The sequence below is a fragment of the Hyperoodon ampullatus genome (assembly GCF_949752795.1).
Source record: "Hyperoodon ampullatus genome assembly, chromosome: 8".
Taxonomy (NCBI): domain Eukaryota; kingdom Metazoa; phylum Chordata; class Mammalia; order Artiodactyla; family Ziphiidae; genus Hyperoodon; species Hyperoodon ampullatus.
Window position 1 is genome coordinate 34,879,789 of NC_136921.1, and position 21,395 is coordinate 34,901,183.

General features: G+C 38.6%; 1 protein-coding gene across 4 annotated transcripts in view; it reads right to left on the reverse strand.

Moving 5' to 3' along the window:
- CDK15 (cyclin dependent kinase 15) overlaps window positions 1-20,865 on the reverse strand; it is a gene marked incomplete at both ends in the record, with an annotated part of 99,362 nt that extends 78,497 nt beyond the window's left edge. For 2 of the 4 annotated variants that reach the window (XM_079709776.1, XM_079709775.1), the window contains 4 exons: window positions 13,241-13,320; window positions 19,572-19,666; window positions 19,871-20,020; window positions 20,743-20,865. In XM_079709776.1, coding sequence (XP_079565902.1) covers window positions 13,241-13,320; window positions 19,572-19,666; window positions 19,871-20,020; window positions 20,743-20,865 — 448 coding nt within the window. The remainder of the gene's footprint in view (window positions 1-13,240; window positions 13,321-19,571; window positions 19,667-19,870; window positions 20,021-20,742) is intronic. The other 2 variants (XM_079709778.1, XM_079709777.1) reach the window with 2 other exon arrangements.
- Between the last annotated feature and the right edge of the window lie 530 nt (window positions 20,866-21,395).

The window sequence follows — 21,395 nt, forward strand, 5'->3', positions numbered from 1 at the left end:
AAGATCAATAAAACTAAAAGTTGGTTGAGAAGACAAACAAAACTGATAAACCCTTAGCCAGACTCATCAAGAAAAAATGGGAGATGACACAAATCAATAAAATTAGAAATGAAACAGGAGAAATCACAACTGACACCACAGAAATACAAAGGATTATAAGAGACTACTACGAACAACTATATGCCAATAAAATGGACAACCACAAATTCTTGGAAAGGTACAATTTCCCAAGACTGAACCAGGAAGAATTATAAAATATAAACAGACCTATTGCAAGTAATGAAATTGAAACTGTAATTAAAAATCTTCCAACAAACACAAGTCCAGGACCAGATGGCTTCACAGGCAAATTCTATCAAACATTTAGAGAAGAGCTAACACCGATCCTTCTCAAACTCTTCCAAAAAATTGCAGATGGAGGAGCACTCTCAAATTTGTTCTATGAAGCCACCATCACCCTGATACCAAAACCAGAAAAAGATATCACAAAAAAAATTATAGATCAATATCACTGATGAACATAGATGTAAAAATCCTGAACAAAATACTAGCAAACAGAATCCAACAACGTATTAAAATGATCATACACCATGAGCAAGTGGGATTTATCCCAGGAATACAAGGATTCTTCAATATACGAAAATCAATGTGATACACCATATTAGCAAATTAAGGAATAAAAACCATATGATCATATCAATAGACGCAGAAAAAGCTTTTGACAAAATTCAACACCCATTTATGATAAAAGCTCTCCAGAAAGTGGGCATAGAGGGAACCTACCTCAACATAATAAAGGCCATTAATGACAAACACACAGCAAACATCATTCTCAATGGTGAAAAACTGAAAGCATTTCCCCTAAGATCAGGAACAAGACAAGGATGTCCACTCTCGCCACTATGATTCAACATAGTTTTGGAAGTCCTAGCCATGGCAATCAGAGAAGAAAAAGAAATAAAAGGAATGCAAATTGGAAAACAAGAAGTAAAACTGTCACTGTTTGCAGATGACATGATACCATACATAGAAAATCCTAAAGATGCCACCAGAAAACTACTAGAACTAATCAGTGAATTTGGTAACATTGCAGGATACAAAATTAATGCACAGAAATCTCTGGCATTCCTATACACTAACAATGAAAAATCAGAAAGAGAAATTAAGGAAACAATCCCATTTACCATCACAACAAAAAGAATAAAATACCTAGGAATAAGCCTAACTAAGGAGGCGAAAGACTTGTACTCAGAAAATTATAAAACACTGATGAAAGAAATCAAAGATGATATAAACAGTTGGAGAAATATACAATGTTCTTGGATTGGAAGAATCAATATTATGAAAATGACTCTACTACCCAAAGCAATCTACAGGTTCAATGCAATCCCTATCAAACTACCAATGGCATTCTTCACAGAATTAGAACAAAAAATTTTACAATTTGTATGGAAACACAAAAGACCGTGAATAGCAAAAGCAATCTTGAGAAAAAAAAAAACGGAGCTGGAGGAATCAGGCTCCTCAACTTCAAATTATACTACAAAGCTACAGTAATCAAGACACTATGGTACTGGCACAAAGACAGAAATATAGATCAATGGTACAGGATAAAAAGCCCAGAGATAAACCCATGCACATACGGTCACTTAATTTAAGACAAAGGAAGCAAGAATATACAATGGAGAAAAGACAGCCTCTTCAATAAGTGGTGCTGGGAAAACTGGACAGCTACATGTAAAAGAATGAAATTAGAACACTCCCTAACACCATACACAAAAATAAACTCAAAATGGATTAAACACCTAAATGTAAGACTAGACACTATAAAACTCTTAGAGGAAAACATAGGAAAAACACTCTGACATAAATCACAGCAAGATCTTTTTTGACCCACCTCCTAGAGTAATGAAAATAAAACCAAAAATAAACAAATGGCAACTAATTAAACTTAAAAGCTTTTGCACAGCAAAGGATACCATAAACAAGATGAAAAGACAACCTTCAGAATGGGAGAAAATATTTGCAAATGAAACAATGGACAAAGGATTAATCTCCAAAATATACAAACAGCTCATGGAGCTCAATATCAAAAAAACAAACAACCCAATTAAAAAATGGGCAGAAGACCTAAATAGACATTTCACCAAAGAAGACATACAGATGGCCAAGAGGCACATGAAAAGATGCTCAATGTCACTAATCATTAGAGAAATGCAAATCAAAATTGCAATGAGGTATCACCTGACACCTGTCAGAATGGCCATCATCAAAAAATTTACAAACAAAAAATGCTGGAGAGGGTTTGATGAAAAGGGAACCCTCTTGCACTGTTGGTGGGAATGTAAATTTGTTCAGTCAGTAGGGAGTACAGTATGGTCGTTCATTAAAAAACTAAAAATAGAACTACCATATGACCTAGCAATCCCGCTGCTGGCCATATACCCTGAGAAAACCATCATTCAAAAAGAGACATGTACCACAATGTTCATTGCAGCGCTATTTACAATAGCCAGGACGTGGAAGCAACCTAAACGTCCATCGAAACGTTTAGGTATATGTGATGTGGCACATATATACAATGGAATATTAGCCATAAAAAGAAACGAAATTGAGTTATTTATAGTGAAGTGGGTGGACCTAGAGACTGTCATACAGAGTGAAGTAAGTCAGAAAGAGAAGAACAAATATTGTATGCTAACACACATATATGGAATCTAAAAAAAATGGAACTGATAAACCTAGTGGCAGGGCAGGAAAAAAGATGTAAACATAGAGAATGTACTTGAGGACATTGGGGGGGTTGGTGGGAGGTGGAAGCTGGGACAAAGTGAGAGAGTGGCATGGACATATATACAGTACCAAATGTAAAATAGTTAGCAAGTGGGAAGCAGCCGCATAGCACAGGGAGATCAGCTCCATGCTTTGTGACCACCTAGAGGGGTGGGATAGGGAGGGTGGGAGGGAGGCTCAAGAGGGAGGGAATATGGGGGTGTATGTATGCATATGGCTGATTCACTTTGTTGTACAACAGAAACTAACACAGCATTGTGAAGCAATTATACTCCAATAAAAATGTATTAAAAAAAGAGAAAAAAGAAAATGTTTGCAAACTTGGAAAAATATATATAATTATACAGCTAGTTATGAAAGATTCTCTAAGTTGCTATGAAGGTGGCTAATCTTTTTAATTAGCAGAGGAATAGGGTAGGGAACACGCCTATTGTGTCTGCTGCTGTGTATCTAGCAGCCATCAGAGTACCTGGCCAAAATAGGTGCTCAGTAAATACTCATGGAATGAATGCTAAGAGATTGTATGGATTTTTTTTTTTTTTTTTTTAATGTTGCACAAATATTTATTTATTGCTTTCAAATAAGTTATGTTGAACTGTAAAGCCCTGAAAGACTGTTTTATAATATATTTGCATCTAAATTACTTATATCTAAATTATTCTTTCTTAGGCTAATATCAAAATTAACCTTAGCATCTCTATCTCTTGGTGGAGATGATTTAATAAAATCCTGTGCCATAGGAAATTGGCTGAGTTTTAAACATTTTCTCATGAACTACAGAAAGTAAATAATCAATAATGACTGTACACAGACACAGGACACTTGTGAGGTGATTTTGTGACTTTAAACTGTAATAACTTTGTATAAACACAGGCAATTCCTAAACTTTTTCTAGAATAGACAAACATATTATATTAGCTATCTGTCAGTATGATTTTTCAACCCATTATAAATACACAGTATACCTTTTGGCTGCTGAAAAGTTTTTTTTTTTTTTTTTTTTTTATCACAAATTTAATCAGTTATATGTATACATATGTTCCCATATCCCCTCCCTTTTGCGTCTCCCTCCCACCCTCCCTATCCCACCCCTCCAGGCGGTCACAAAGCACCGAGCTGATCTCCCTGTGCTATGCGGCTGCTTCCCACTAGCTATCTACCTTACGTTTGGTAGTGTATATATGTCCATGCCGCTCTTTCACTTTGTCACAGCTTACCCTTCCCCCTCCCCATATCCTCAAGTCCATTCTCTAGTAGGTCTGTGTCTTTATTCCTGTCTTACCCCTATGTTCTTCATGACCTTTTTTTTTCTTAAATTCCATATATATGTGTCAGCATACAGTATTTGTCTTTCTCTTTCTGACTTACTTCACTCTGTATGACAGACTCTAGGTCCATCCACCTCATTACAAATAGTTCAATTTCATTTCTTTTTATGGCTGAGTAATATTCCATTGTATGTATGTGCCACATCTTCTTTACCCATTCATCCGATGATGGACACTTAGGTTGTTTCCATCTCCGGGCTATTGTAAATAGGGCTGCTATGAACATTTTGGTACATGTCTCTTTTTGAATTATGGTTTTCTCAGGGTATATGCCCAGTAGTGGGATTGCAGGGTCATATGGTAGTTCTATTTGTAGTTTTTTAAGGAACCTCCATACCGTTCTCCATAGTGGCTGTACCAATTCACATTCCCACCAGCAGTGCAAGAGTGTTCCCTTTTTTCCACACCCTCTCCAGCATTTATTGTTTCTAGATTTTTTGATGATGGCCATTCTGACTGGTGTGAGATGATATCTCATTGTAGTTTTGATTTGCATTTCTCTAATTAGTAAAGATGTTGAGCATCCTTTCATGTGTTTGTTGGCAGTCTGTATATCTTCTGTGGAGAAATGTCTATTTAGGTCTTCTGCCCATTTTTGGATTGGGTTGTTTGTTTTTTTGTTATTGAGCTGCATGAGCTGCTTATAAATTTTGGAGATTAATCCTTTGTCAGTTGCTTCATTTGCAAATATTTTCTCCCATTCTGAGGGTTGTCTTTTGGTCTTGTTTATGGTTTCCTTTGCTGTGCTAAAGCTTTTAAGTTTCATTAGGTCCCATGTGTTTATTTTTGTCTTTATTTCCATTTCTCTAGGAGGTGGGTCAAAAAGGATCTTGCTGTGATTTATGTCATAGAGTGTTCTGCCTATGTTGTCCTCTAAGAGTTTGATAGTGTCTGGCCTTACATTTAGGTCTTTAATACATTTTGAGCTTATTTTTGTGTATGGTGTTAGGGAGTGATCGAATCTCATACTTTTACATGTCCCTGTCCAGTTTTCCCAACACCACTTATTGAAGAGACTGTCCTTTCTCCACTGTACATTCCTGCCTCCTTTATCAAAGATAAGGTGACCATATGTCCGTGGGTTTATCTCTGGGCTTTCTATCCTGTTCCATTGATCTATCTTTCTGTTTCTGTGCCAGTACCATACTGTCTTGATTACTGCAGCTTTGTAGTATAGTCTGAAGTCAGGGAGCCTGATTCCTCCAGCTCCATTTTTCGTTCTCAAGATTGCTTTGGCTATTCGGGGTCTTTTGTGTTTCCATACAAATTGTGAAATTTTTTGTTCTAGTTCTGTGAAAAATGCCAGTGGTATTTTGATAGGGATTGCATTGAATCTGTAGATTGCTTTGGGTAGTAGAGTCATTTTCACAATGTTGATTCTTCCAATCCAAGAACATGGTACATCTCTCCATCTATTTGTATCATCTTTAATTTCTTTCATCAGTGTCTTATAATTTTCTGCATACAGGTCTTTTGTCTCCTTAGGTAGGTTTATTCCTAGATATTTTATTCTTTTTGTTGCAATGGTAAATGGGAGTGTTTCCTTGATTTCACTTTCAGATTTTTCATCATTAGTATATAGGAATGCCAGAGATTTCTGTGCATTAATTTTGTATCCTGCAACTTTACCAAATTCATTGATTAGCTCTAGTAGTTTTCTGGTAGCATCTTTAGGATTCTCTATGTATAGTATCATGTCATCTGCAAACAGTGACAGCTTTACTTCTTCTTTTCCAATTTGGATTCCTTTTATTTGCTTTTCTTCTCTGATTGCTGTGGCTAAAACTTCCAAAACTATGTTGAATAAGAGTGGTGAGAGTGGGCAACCTTGTCTTGTTCCTGATCTTAGTGGAAATGGTTTCAGTTTTTCACCATTGAGGACGATGCTGGCTGTGGGTTTGTCATATATGGCCTTTATTATGTTGAGGAAAGTTCCCTCTATGCCTACTTTCTGCAGGGTTTTTATCATGAATGGGTGTTGAATTTTGTCGAAAGCTTTCTCTGCATCTATTGAGATGATCATATGGTTTTTCTCCTTCAATTTGTTAATATGGTGTATCACGTTGATTGATTTGCGTATATTGAAGAATCCTTGCATTCCTGGGATAAACCCCACTTGATCATGGTGTATGATCCTTTTAATGTGCTGTTGGATTCTGTTTGCTAGTATTTTGTTGAGGATTTTTGCATCTATGTTCATCAGTGATATTGGCCTGTAGTTTTCTTTCTTTGTGACATCCTTGTCTGGTTTTGGTATCAAGGTGATGGTGGCCTCGTAGAATGAGTTTGGGAGTGTTCCTCCCTCTGCTATATTTTGGAAGAGTTTGAGAAGGATAGGCGTTAGCTCTTCTCTAAATGCTTGATAGAATTCGCCTGTGAAGCCATCTGGTCCTGGGCTTTTGTTTGTTGGAAGATTTTTTATCACAGTTTCAATTTCAGTGCTTGTGATTGGTCTGTTCATATGTTCTATTTCTTCCTGATTCAGTCTTGGCAGGTTGTGCATTTCTAAGAATTTGTCCATTTCTTCCAGGTTGTCCATTTTATTGGCATAGAGTTGCTTATAGTAATCTCTCACGATCTTTTGTATTTCTGCAGTGTCAGTTGTTACTTCTCCTTTTTCATTTCTAATTCTATTGATTTGAGTCTTCTCCCTTTTTTTCTTGATGAGTCTGGCTAATGGTTTATCAATTTTGTTTATCTTCTCAAAGAACCAGCTTTTAGTTTTATTGATCTTTGCTATTGTTTCCTTCATTTCTTTTTCATTTATTTCTGATCTGATTTTTATGATTTCTTTCCTTCTGCTAACTTTGGGATGTTTTTGTTCTTCTTTCTCTAATTGCTTTAGGTGCAAGGTTAGGTTGTTTAGTCGAGATATTTCCTGTTTCTTAAGGTGGGATTGTATTGCTATAAACTTCCCTCTTAGAACTGCTTTTGCTGCATCCCATAGGTTTTGGGTCGTCGTGTCTCCATTGTCATTTGTTTCTAGGTATTTTTTTATTTCCTCTTTGATTTCTTCAGTGATCACTTCGTTATTAAGTAATGTATTGTTTAGCCTCCATGTGTTTGTATTTTTTATAGCTCTTTTCCTGTAATTGATATCTAGTCTCATAGCATTGTGGTCGGAAAAGATACTTGATACAATTTCAATTTTCTTAAATTTACCAAGGCTTGATTTGTGACCCAAGATATGATCTATCCTGGAGAATGTTCCATGAGCACTTGAGAAAAATGTGTATTCTGTTGTTTTTGGATGGAATGTCCTATAAATATCAATTAAGTCCATCTTGTTTAATGTATCATTTAAAGCTTGTGTTTCCTTATTTATTTTCATTTTGGATGATCTGTCCATTGGTGAAAGTGGGGTGTTAAAGTCCCCTACTATGATTGTGTTACTGTCGATTTCTCCTTTTATGGCTGTTAGTGTTTGCCTTATGTATTGAGGTGCTCCTATGTTGGGTGCATAAATATTTACAATTGTTATATCTTCTTCTTGGATCGATCCCTTGATCATTATGTAGTGTCCTTCTTTGTCTCTTCTAGTAGTCTTTATTTTAAAGTCTATTTTGTCTGATATGAGAATTGCTACTCCAGCTTTCTTTTGGTTTCCATTTGCATGGAATATCTTTTTCCATCCCCTTACTTTCAGTCTGTATGTGTCTCTAGGTCTGAAGTGGGTCTCTTGTAGACAGCATATATATGGGTCTTGTTTTTGTATCCATTCAGCCAATCTGTGTCTTTTGGTGGGAGCGTTTAGTCCATTTACATTTAAGGTAATTATCGATATGTATGTTCCTATTCCCATTTTCTTAATTGTTTTGGGTTCGTTATTGTAGGTCTTTTCCTTCTGTTGTGTTTCTTGCCTAGAGAAGTTCCTTTAGCATTTGTTGTAAAGCTGGTTTGGTGGTGCTGAACTCTCTCAGCTTTTGCTTGTCTGTAAACGTTTTAATTTCTCCATCAAATCTGAATGAGATCCTTGCTGGGTAGAGTAATCTTGGTTGCAGGTTTCTCTCCTTCATCACTTTAATTATGTCCTGCCACTCCCTTCTGGCTTGTAGAGTTTCTGCTGAGAGATCAGCTGTTATCCTGATGGGGATTCCCTTGTGTGTTATTTGTTGTTTTTGCCTTGCTGCTTTTAATATGATTTCTTTGTGTTTAATTTTTGACAGTTTGATTAATATGTGTCTTGGCGTATTTCTCCTTGGATTTATTCTGTATGGGACTCTCTGTGCTTCTTGGACTTGATTAACTATTTCCTTTCCCATATTAGGGAAGTTTTCAACTATAATCTCTTCAAATATTTTCTCAGTCCCTTTCTTTTTCTCTTCTTCTTCTGGAACCCCTATAATTCGAATGTTGGTGCGTTTAATGTTGTCCCAGAGGTCTGTGAGACTGTCCTCTGTTCTTTTCATTCTTTTTTCTTTATTTTGCTCTGCATCAGTTATTTCCACTATTTTATCTTCCACCTCACTTATCCGTTCTTCTGCCTCAGTTATTCTGCTATTGATCCCATCTAGAGTATTTTTCATTTCATTTATTGTGTTTTTAATCGATGCTTGATTCATCTTTAGTTCTACTAGGTCCTTGTTAACTGTTTCTTGCATTTTGTCTATTCTATTTCCAAGATTTTGGATCATCTTTACTATCATTATTCTGAATTCTTTTTCAGATAGACTGCCTATTACCTCTTCATTTGTTAGGTCTGGTGGGTTTTTATCTTGCTCCTTCTCCTGCTGTGTGTTTTTCTGTCTTCTCATTTTGCTTATGTTACTGTGTTTGGGGTCTCCTTTTTGCCGGCTGCAGGTTCGTAGTTCCTGTTGTTTTTGGTGTCTGTCCCCAGTGGCTAAGGTTGGTTTAGTGGGTTGTGTAGGTTTCCTGGTCGAGGGGACTAGTGCCTGTGTTCTGGTGGATGAGGCTGGATCTTGTCTTTCTGGTGGGCAGGTCCACGTCTGGTGGTGTGTTTTGGGGTGTCTGCAGACTTTTTATGATTTTAGGCCACCTCTCTGCTAATGGGTGGCGTTGTGTTCCTGTCTTGCTAGTTGTTTGGCATAGGGTGTCCAGCACTGTAGCTTGCTGGTCGTTGAGTGAAGCTGGGTGCTGGTGTTGAGATGGAGAGCTCTGGAAGATTTTCGCCGTTTGATATTATGTGGAGCTGGGAGGTCTCTTGTGGACCAGTGTCCTGAAGTTGGCTCTCCCACCTCAGAGGCACAGTACTGACTCCTGGCTCCTCAATTTGGGATGATTTGTTGTCTATTCATGTATTCCACAGATGCAGGGTACATCAAGTTGATTGTGGAGCTTTAATCCGCTGCTTCTGAGGCTGCTGGGAGAGGTTTCCCTTTCTCTTCTTTGTTCTCACAGCTCCCGGGTCTCAGCTTTGGATTTGGCCCCGCCTCTGCGTGTAGGTCGCCGGAGGGCGTCTGTTCTTCGCTCAGACAGGAAAGGGTTAAAGGAGCAGCCTCTTCGGGAACTCTGGCTCACTCAGGCCGGGCGGGAGGGAGGGGCACGGAGTGCGGGGCGAGCCTGCAGTGGCAGAGGTCGGCGTGACGTTGCACCAGCCCGAGGCGCGCCGTGCGTTCTCCCAGGGAAGCCGCCCCTGGATCCCGGGACCCCGGCAGTGGCGGGCTGCTCAGGCTCCCGGAAGGGCGGTGTGGACAGTGACCTGCGCTCGCACACGGGCTTCTTGGCGGCGGCAGCAGCAGCCCCAGCGTCCCACGCCCGTCACTGGGCTCCGCGCTTTCAGTCGCGACTCGCGCCCGTCTGTGGAGCCCCTTTAAGCAGCGCTCTTAATCCCCTCTCCTCGCGCAGCAGGAAACCAAGAGGGAAGAACAAGTCTCTTGCCTCTTCGGCAGCTCCAGAGTTTTCCCGGACTCCCTCCCGGCTAGCTGTGGCACATTAGCCCCCTTCAGGCTGAGTTCTCGCCGCCAGCCCCAGTCCTCTCCCTGCGCTCTGACCGAAGCCCGAGCCTCAGCTTCCAGCGCCGCCCGCCCCGGCGGGCGAGCAGACAAGCCTCTCGGGCTGGTGAGTGCCGCTCGGCACCGATCCTCTGTGCGGGAATCTCTCCGCTTTGCCCTACCCAGGTATGTGGGGAGTTTCTTGCCTTTTGGGAGGTCTGGGGTCTTCTGCCAGCGTTCAGTAGGTGTTCTGTAGGAGTTGTTCCACGTGTAGCTGTATTTCTGGTGTATCCGTGAGGAGGAAGGTGATCTCCGCGTCTTACTCTTCCGCCATCTTACCCGGAAGTCGAGATTGTATGGATTTTTGAATCAGAGAGATTTGGTTTGAATCATAGCTCTGTACTGGAATCGTAGTAATCTCTATCTCCAAAAGTTATTAAGAAGATTGAAAGAGGTAACACATGAAAAATATCTGGCACATGTATTTTCCTCAGTGCTGTTCATACTTTTGCTAATTTTATAACATTACATGTTACAATCAAATAGTATTCCAAATGACCAGATTAATAAACTGCTGCATGTTTTCTACCTGTATGTAGAGAGACTGTACATGTAGTAAAGTCCTACTCAATAAATCTTTGGCTGATATACCATTAGAGCAGCCAGAGTGTTCAGGAAAAGTATTTCTTACTTCAAGGTTTTTTAGAGAAGTCTGTATTGTTCATTTAGTTTTTCTGCACATGGCTTTCAGTTGCCTTTTTAGCTAGTGACCCTGGATTTTAACTAATGAACTCCAGCTGTTCTTATTTTTGCCTTTCAGCCCTTCTCATGTAACCTCCTGTCTCCCTGGTCTCACATCCTTAAAGTTCTTACAGGAAAAATGGGACAATGCCGAAGTTTTCAGATGAGGCCTCATGTCTTCTTGAGGGGAGAGGGCTCCTCTATGAAGGGCTCCCAGCTTTTACACTGGTGGAAAAAGAAACATCCACTGTTGGAAACTGGATGCCTAACAACCTCAAATGTGTCAAAAAAAATCCTTTTGTGGTTTTTCATATTAAACAAGCAAAGCATTCAGTAAGGTAAGTCCATAAAACAAACCAAGAAAGTCCACAGTTGAATACTAAATGTAATTGCAAACACCTGTGATGGAGAGGCAATTCCTCGGTAAATATGCAATAAAAGAAACACTTAGCATACAGAGCAATACACATCCAGTTTTTCTGAACCATGCTAAGAACCATCTGTTAGCAAAACCGGCAGAAGTTTTCACTGTTAAACTCAAATGTCATCCCGAAAATGTTGGCCGTGGGCAAAATCTGAGCGAGGCAGGCCTGAAGCAACAGGCAAGCTCAGCTCACAAAGGAAACACCATGAGAACAGGGTGAACCTGGGCCTAGAGACCCTCCCCTTATGCTGGTGACCTGGGGATGTCTATTATGCTCAGAAATCCTCTTTAGCCTATCCACACATCTCTTTCTAAATCTGATCATCCTTTCAGGGGGACCACTAATACATACATCAGTAAGTACTGCTTCCATTATATTAAACACTTAAGGCCACACTTTCCTCCAGAATGCACCTGATCCTACCAGGCTAAATCCCCGGCTAACCTGATAGCCATTTGGCCCTTCTCCTGAAATTCAAAATGATGTATTTCCCAGGGGCTCTGGAAGACTTTTGAAAATGGCATCAAATTCAGTTATAAACTCATTTTCTGAATTCCTTTTTCCATGCCTGTTTGCATGACCCATCCTCCCAAGCTCAGTTCAAATTCTATTGACTCTATTAGCCACATTGAGATTGACTTGTTCTCATCTCAGTTTACAAGGTCTTTGTTACCTCCATCATAACACTGGTTGCAACTTGAATCATCTGCTCTGTTACAACTGAAAAGATAGAGAGCAAAGATCAGGCTTTTTCTTCTCATTCTTCACAACACCCAGCAGCATGCTTTGCGTACAGGATGTGCTCCATAAGGAAGGGAAGATGAAGTAGTTAAAAGGGAAGAAAGAAAGACCAGGGAGAAGCCATTTCTCTGGGTTTTTGATGAAATGAATAGCAATCCTGTCATCATTTTTTTTTTAAGAAGATGTTGGGGGTAGGAGTTGATCAATTTATTTATTTTTGCTGTGTTGGGTCTTCGTTTTTGTGCGAGGGCTTCCTCTAGTTGTGGCAAGCGGGGACCACTCTTCATCGCGGTGCGCGGGCCTCTCACTATCGTGTCCTCTCTTGTTGTGGAGCACAGGCTCCAGAAGCGCAGGCTCAGTAGTTGTGGCTCATGGGCCTAGTTGCTCCGTGGCATGTGGGAATCTTCCCAGACCAGGGCTCGAACCCGTGTCCCCTGCATTGGCAGGCAGATTCTCAACCACTGCGCCACCATTTTATTTCAAATGGCTTATGTAAAAAGGTTAATAGATTGCATTTTAATGATTTATTTTCACTATACTGGCTTCTTGATTTTTAAATTATAAATTGTTAGTTATCTTGATAGTGAACAAGACATCACTAAGGGAAAGTAAAAAAAATGGAATAATAATAATAGCCAACGTTTGTTGAACTATGAAGATAAAACTCTGTGATTAGTGTTTTATATGTATATTCTCATTTAAGCCTCATAACAGCTCAATGAAATAGGTACTATTATCCTCTTTCTGCAATAAATTGAGTCTTAAATAGGAAAAGTAATCTACCCACGGTCACACCACTAGTAATTGGTATATCTAAGACTGAAGCTCAAGTCTATCTGATGCCACCAGACTTCTCACCCACTTGCTCTACTGTCCAGGGTTCAGAGAAAATACAGGCCTAACACTAAAAATACATGTTTTCCTAAGGAGTTTTTCAAATGCTATCTCAACAACTTATTTTCAGGCAAACTGCTTACTGAGAATTTGTGTGAGTATATTATTTACTTTCTCTTTTGTATGGCTTTTTCTAGGGTTATATAGATACAGCCTTAGCACTTAGCATGGGACCAAACTTGCAGAAGATATTTAGTAAATACTCACTGAGTTCATAGTTTGGGTCAACGAATATAATAGTTTTGAATTCTAATTTCCTCAGGAATAAGTAATAAAATGATTTGGAAAACTGGTGTGAAGAATAAAATTGCAATTATAACATTACTTCTATAAATATAAAAAGCTAGATGCTGAATGGATAGGCTCAATGCATTTTTATCAAATCAAAAACTTAAAATATCTCTTGGGTCCACTCTACTGTTCTTACCTTCCCGGATGGCTGTAAATGGGACTCCTTCCTCTGCATTCATGCTGATGACTTTTAAAGCCACTAGTTGTCCATTTATCCTAGAAGAGTCGGGGGAAAGGGCGCAGATTTGTTGACATGGCCCATAGCAGCAATTTATACTAAGGATGGTTTAGCAAAAGTAGCTTTCCTTCAAAATTTATTCCAGTATATGAAATGTACAAGTTTCTCAAAATAAAAAAGTTTTAAAAGTCATATGTATATATCAAGCCATTGTTTTCTCTTTACCAAAGTGATATATATTTATTACAGAAAATATGGAGAATATGGGAAAGCACAGAAAAAAATAACCCAACAAAGCCAGCTTCATATTTTGATGTATATTGTTTCTTTTATTTCCCTTTGTGCACTTGTTTGACCCATTCTTATTTTTCATCTGAATTATTGTAATGACCTCCTAACAGTCTTTCTGCTTATATGTTTGTACCCCTACTGTCTACTTCCAACAGTAGCCCAGGGCATCTTTTTTAAAGTGAAAGTCAAAACAAGTCACTTCTGTGCTCAAAACCCACCGTCATCTCCACATTTCATTCTGAATAAAAGCCAAATTCTTACAATTGCCTCCTAGGTGCTACCAGACTTGCCCAGTCCCACCTTTCTCTCTCTCTCTCTTCATCTCTTACTCTCCCCTTATTCATTGTTCTGTTTGCTGATGTAAGCTCAATGCCAGAGAACAGAGAAGATTTTAATGTAAGTATAAGTACATTGTTTTTAATACAGTGGGATTCACATCGTATTATTAGGAACCTGTTTTTCCTCCATTTAACTTTTTCTGTTAGTCATTCTTGTATTATTTGACATTTAATAGTAACATTTCATCATATAAATACGTACAATGTATTTTGCCAATTCCAAATATTTTAACATTGTTTCTAACTTTTGACTATTATAAAAATACCTGGACGATCATATTTGTTCATATTTGTAGATAAATCTTTTCATACAGCCTCTGTTATTTTCTTAGGGTCGTGGTGGAATTGCTAAATCAAAGAGTATGCAGTGCACAAATTTTTATTGTTTTGAACACATGTTCCCAAATTGTGCCACAGAGTGATCACACCACTAACTGGTCGTGAGCCTGGCCATTCCAGCACCCTCTCGCCAACAGCAGGCAGCGTTGTTTGTTTTTTGTTGTTGTTGTTGCTTTAAGATTTCATATTTTAGAACAGTTTTAGATTTACAGAAAAGTTGAGAAGATAGTACAGAAAATTCTCATATACCTCACATCCAGTTTCCTCTGTTGTTAACATCTTATATCAGTATGACACATTTGTTAAATTAATGAGCCAACATTGATATATTATCATTAACTAAAGCCCTTAGTTTATTAGGAATTCTTTAGGTTTTTTTTTTTTCAGTAAAATTGTATTGCTTGTTGTGGGTTGCATTGTAAATTGGTAAAATTTGGGGGAATGCAACATGATCATATGTGTGAAAAGCCATAAAACTACCACACTCAGGAATTTTTCTCAATAGTTACTTAACAAAGATTTCAATAATTCCAAATGCATGAAAGATATCATTCATTGTGTTAGTTACAATAGAAAAAAATAGAAATAGCTGAAATGTTCAACATTAGAGAAAAAACTGATTTGATACATATACATATTGCAATATGATTACCAGGACTTCTTTAGTTTTTACCTGACGTCCCTTTTCTATTCCAGGATCTTTTCTAGGACACCACATTGCATTTAGTTGTCATGTCTCTTTAGGCTCCTCTTGGCTGTGACAGTTTCCCAGACATTCCTTGTTTTTGATGACATTAAAGGTTCTGAGGAGTACTGGTCAAGTATTTTGTAGGATACCTCTCTATTGGAATTTTTCTGATGTTTTTCTTATGATTAGACCACAGTTATGGGTTTTGGTTTTATCACATCATATTAAAGGTACATACTGTCATCAGAATTTACAGCTTTTGATGTGGCCTTAATCACCTGGCTCAGGTAATACTTGTCAGGTTTCTTCACTGTAAAGTTATTCTCCCCCCGCCCCCTTCCATACTGAACTTTGGGAGAATGTCACTATGAGTAGCCCACACTTAAGCACTGGAAAGTTACACTCCACCACCTTGAGGGTGGGTTATCTGCATAAATTATCTGGAAATTTGTCTCTTCTCTCCCATTTATTAATTAACTGAACCACTTATTTACAGTACTATGGACTCATAGTCACTTTATTTATTTATTTTTTTTGCGGTACGCGGGCCTCTCACTGTTGTGGCCTCTCCCATTGCGGAGCACAGGCTCCGGACGCGCAGGCTCAGCGGCCATGGCTCACGGGCCCAGCTGCTCCGTGGCACGTGGGATCTTCCCGGACCGGGGCATGAAGCCGTGTCCCATGCATCGGCAGGCGGACTCTCAACCACTGCGCCACCAGGGAAGCCCTCATAGTCACTTTATACTTTGGGTTACAACCCAATAAATACTATTTTATTTATTTTGTTGCTCAAATGTTTCCACCTTTGCTCTTTGGGAGCTTTTTCAGTTGGCTCCTAGGTATCTTTGACATATCCCCATAAATGTGGGGTTTCTTTTTGGGGGGCATGTTTTTATCTTCATTTTTTGGCCTATTTAATAGGTAAAAAGGATTATCACATTTTAATTTCTATTCCTTTAAATAATTGTGGAACTGAGTTTTGATAAGGTTATTGGTCTTTTCTGTTCTTTTGTGGTTTACCTGTTTGCCCATTTTTTATTGAAATAATTTTGCATATACTTTTCACCAATTTCTTTTGTTTGCCTTATCATATCTTTGAAATTTTAAACTTAAAAATTTTTATGATGCTCAGTATTTTCCAAAATGTTTTACCCAGAACATAGCTCTGTGAAATTCTCCCTATCCCCTACCCTAAATTTTTCTGTTCAAATATGTTTAGAAAATGCTTTATACTTTAAAATTTTTCTTCATCTTTTTTAGAGTCATGGTACACATCAACATTTTAAAGATGCTGAGAGCACCTACAATAAAGGATCACATTTTATTTTGTTCTAGGGTTACCCGTGTCAATTGGACAATGGTAATGGTTTCAGTGAAACTTCTATTAAGGTGTCTCAGAACTGGGGGGGTCCCTAGAACGTACTTGGATAGATGGGGCACTGCGGACATGTCCAATCTTCCCTTACAGGTTCTGACTTAAGTGTTACATATAGACAGACCTTTCCAGTCCAAAAGTTACACAGACTTCCCCTGTTTATTCTTCTAGCTCTTGTATGTTTCCTTTTTCATTTAACTCTTTAATCCACTGGGAATTTATATTGTATATTTACCTTTTCCAAATTGCTAACAATCGTCCCAACTCCATTTATTGGACTGTTTATTTATTTATTTATTTTCCCTGCTGATTCGACATGCCACCATGATTGTATATTAGATCTTACTAATACTTGGATTTGTGACTGTTCTGGACTTTTACAGATCATATTTCTTTGATCTGTCTTATACTTGTGCTACACTATTTTAATTATCGTAGCTTTTGAACATACTTAGAATACATTAAAACTCTAAATTACAGAATCATTGACATCTTTGTACTACTAGATATTCTAATCCAAATATCCTTACAAGGGTCCCTGAAATGATCTACAAGACCCCATATAAGGCCCTACTGCATCTGCAACTCCTCACTGTCCTCACATCCTTCCATTCTCCCAGCCCAGTGCCAGGCCTGCTCCTGCCTCAGGGATTTGCTACTTGCTATTCCCTCTGCCTGAAACTCTCTTCCACTACACACTCACACAGGTCACGCCTCACCTTTGTCAGTCTCTGTTCAAGTGTTCCTTTCTCAGTGAGGCCTCCTCTCTATTTAAAATAGTAATTCACCACCCCACTCTGGCACTCCCTATTCCTCTTCCCTGTTTTATTCTTTTCCAAAGCATTTTCACTCTTTGACAAACTCAGTCAAAGAGTTCATTTGTTTATTGCCTCTCTCAGCCCCACTAGAACGTACACTCCATAAGAGCAGGGATTTTTGTCTCTTTTGTTTTCCAATGAGTCCTTATTGGCTAAAATAGTGCCTGGCACAGAGTAGGTGCTTAATAAATATGAGTAGAATGAATGAATGCCTTTCTGGCTTTTTCTTCAAGTCTTTTGTGTCCCTTACTAAATCTTTATATAAATCCTGCCCTTTTTTTTTTTTTTTAATTTTTGGCTGCGTTGGGTCTTCGCTGCTGCACGTGGGCTTTCTCCAGTTGCGTTGAGCGGGGGCCATTCTTACCTGTGGTGCACAGGCTTCTCATTGCGATGGCTTCTCTTGTTGCAGAGCACGGGCTCTAGGCACGTGTGCTTCAGTAGTTGTGGCACACGGGCTCAGTGGTCGTGGTTTGCGGGTTCCAGAGCGCAGGCTCAGCAGCTGTGGCACACAAACTTACTTGCTCCATGGCATGTGGGATTTTCCCAGACCAGGGATTGAACCCATGTCTCCTGCATTGGCAGGTGGATTCCCAACTACTGTGCCACCAGGGAAGTCCCAATCCTGCCCATTTTTTATTGTAATGATTTTTTTGTTGTTGCTTTTTGAGAATAATTTCCCCTACAGTATTTTCTATTAAATGGTTATTGCTAATACATAAGACAACTTTTGATAAGTATATTTTGATTTTGTAACTGATCACCTTATTGTTCTATCTCACTACTTCTAATAGTTTCTTAAATGATTCTCTTGGGTATTTTTAGGTAGACAATTCTATAATCCACAAAAATTATATTCAGTCTTTTTTTCCTCGTTGCATTGGCTAGAATGCTTATGATAATCTTTAACAACAGAGAATAGTGGGCAGTCTTGCCCTACCTCTAACTTAATGGTGATGTCTCTAGTATTTAACAAAGAAAAAGTATGTAGGCTATTGATTTGAAATTATTCTACAACATAATGAGTAATTATCATTCTAATCCTATTTCGTTCAGAGTTTTAAAAACTAGAAATTGATGTTGAATTTATCAAATGCCTTTTTGACATCTATCTCTATATGTTTTAAAATTATAAATGTAATGCTTTTGTGGTAAGAAATAAAGTGAAAAGTTTGAGTGACCTTTCTCCATTCCAGTCTCAACCACTAGAAGGAGCTACTTTTAATAATCCCTTGTATATTTTTCCAGATTCCTCTAGGCACATACAAATTTATACATGAACAGTGCTTTTTTTCTAAATGAGATCATATATTGTTCTGTAACTTGCTTGTTTCTCATAAAATATTGGGCATCTTTTCATACATCTTATACTCTAGATGGTTGCATGCTATTTCATTATATAGTGATAATTTAGCCAGTCCTCCATTAATGGATATTTGTAACCAGGTTTTTACTTTTTCTATTATAAATCTTGCTGCAATTAATACACTGTTACATATATCTCTGTGCACTTGGACAGGGTATATATTTGTAATGTATTTTTCATTCTATTACTAGGCTGAATCCCTTGGAGGAAATCTTTTATATTCTTAGTACCTAAGATAGTTTATGGAAGTGAATTAAATCCTGTTTTTACATCATATATTTAAAATGGTATCTCCTCCAAAATCCTCTTTAACAAGTAAAAATTATAACACAAGTCCTAAGATAAATAATAGTCTTGTATTTATATTAAATTCTTAAAATTAACATTTAACTACTTTGAGCCATTATTTTTCTCCATTGGAGTAACATAAATTAAAGAAATCAGACCTTCTGACTATCCCACCTTGACTAAAAGCTGTGGAGTTCGTGAATCTTTCAAATACGTTTAACAAAGTTTTTATTAGCCAAAATGGGCACTTGCTTTCTGGATTAACAATCTTTTTATTCTCCAGCCATTTTGTGTAGAATTGCAAGTGTAGAATACCCAGGATTAATCATTCTTTGCGTAATATGTCATACTTTGTAGAAACCAACTTCAGTTTCTTCTACAAAGGCCAAGTGGAAGAAGGAAGGAGAAAACTCAAGGCTGCCATTGCAAACCTCTGTCATTGTGTTTTGGGCTGAATGGGGGGATATGAAAATATCTGTAGAGACACCTTATCAACTGTACTTCCCACCAGGTGAAGAGCAGTAATTGTTCTTTGGGTCAATAGTTGAGAAAGTTTAATTTGAATTGAATCAAAAAAAGGAAAAGCTGATAAATTAGTGGGCTGATTTTAATTGGGGCAGGGGAAGTTTGTTTTCTTTCAAGGCTACTTCAATAATCATGTCTTCCCCTATTGACTATGGGGTCTTGCATAGGTCCCGAACTTCTGTCCTGTGTCATCTGGCTTCATAATGTCAAATCCTGGGGGTGAGAGCCTCATCTCTAGTCTCTCCCAGCTAATGAGTCACTCACCGGCTAATGCCCTTGTAAACTGTAGCGTAAGAACCTTCACCCAGCTTCTCCAAGTTCAAGTAAGATGAGGCTGCCCCAAAGGGGAGGCTCTTCCTCTGCATAAGGGGAATGAGGAGGAATGAGAGGGGGGAAAGAAAAGAGCATTTTTTTAGTGTTGCCTTTTTCTCCCCCCAGAGAAATTAGACAGCATTGCAGAATGTACTTGGGAAGGTCTGCTCAGTAATTGCCCTGGAAATAAGGCCCAGCCTCTCTAGACAAGCACACATTAAATTCTTGATCAACATCAGCTGCTCACTCACCCACTGAAAACCCTGACTCAGATCCTCTTCCTGAAAAGAATCGCTGTTACTCCGTGGCCTTTTACTCTTGAACTTCCGGGCACGGACAGCCTGAAGTCCCCTGGGGTGAAATGAAGTCATGGAACATGATGCTTCTTTTAGGTCTGTTAGCTAGAGAAAAGGGAAAGTGCAGGAATAAAATTTATGCAAAGTCAAGACTCAATGGCTAGCATAAACCACTTTTTCTTTATTTGCCTGATGTTAACTCTTCAAATGTTTTCCAAGCTTCCTACACACCCAAAAGGCACCTTTCCTGAACATCAGTTCCTTAAAAAAAATAAATAAATAAAATAATGATATCAACTGCTGAAACACAACATTTTCTCTTCACCTAAAAATATATCTTTAAACACTTAGGTTAACCTAAATTTCTTTGATGGATGGTTTCAAATTTTTCTCTGTTAAACCTACACTTTTTTTTTCGTGTCCCCTTAATTTCTCTTTTTAGGAGAAAAATTTTCTAGTATAACATTGCTAATAAACATGAACTAATTACTGAAATTTTTAATCCGTAGGGTACCGTTACTGCAGCTTGCTTTTTGAGGTTCAGCTCTCTAATTTAGTACTTCAGGGATTTCAAGAGAATAACTTTCTAGACTTCAAGTCAAGTGAGTTTCATGCAGCCCAAAGCATAGGATTATTTTTCCCTTTTGGCTTAAAAGGATATCTCCAAATTTGATAACAACAGTCACAAATCCTCTGTGACTTTAATAGAATTTTCTTTTTATTGCTTTAGACCTAGTGCAGGAAAACCAGACCCTGCTACAGAAAGGGAGCCTCTGAACTCCTCGGTTTATGGATAGAGGAGGATGCTGCTCCTGGAATACAAATACCTCGATCGCAGCCTCCATCATCTCCGGAGCACTCCTCTGACAGCTGTGTGCATCGCCTCCCTCCCAACAGCAATGGCAGCTGCATCCAGGCTGCAGAGTCTTTGCACACAGCTCTTGACCCATAATCTTCTAGGTTCAAGGAGAAAACCCGGCACTTGAACCTCTCTCCCTCTGCCTCTCCTGTCCTTGTTCACTCCCTTTGTGCCAGGGGTCAGCAATGCTGGGGCTTTCATATGACTCACATGAGGGCTCTGCTTGGAGCAGCCTCATGACTTCAGCAGTTTTTCTTCATCAGTGCAAGAAACTACACATCAGAAAGGCGGCCGCCTGCATTCATATGTGCGCAACTGAAACCAGGACAGCTAATATTGGCAAGAATAAAACTTGGCACAATTAAAGTTCTTATTCCAGTCACAAGTTAGTGCTACTGGTATACACAGTTTTTATGAATTTACATTGCTTATCCATATTATTGATAATATTTATTAGGCTTTCCTGGTGCTAAAGCAGATATGTTAAGGAGTATTTTCCTCCTGCCCTTCATCTGAAAGTATTTTGTTTTTAAGACTTCAAAATAAATTTGTAACCTAGCCAACTTTTAGTAGTCAAAGAAACCACAGAACCCTAAAACAGGAAGAAAGCTGAAGATATCT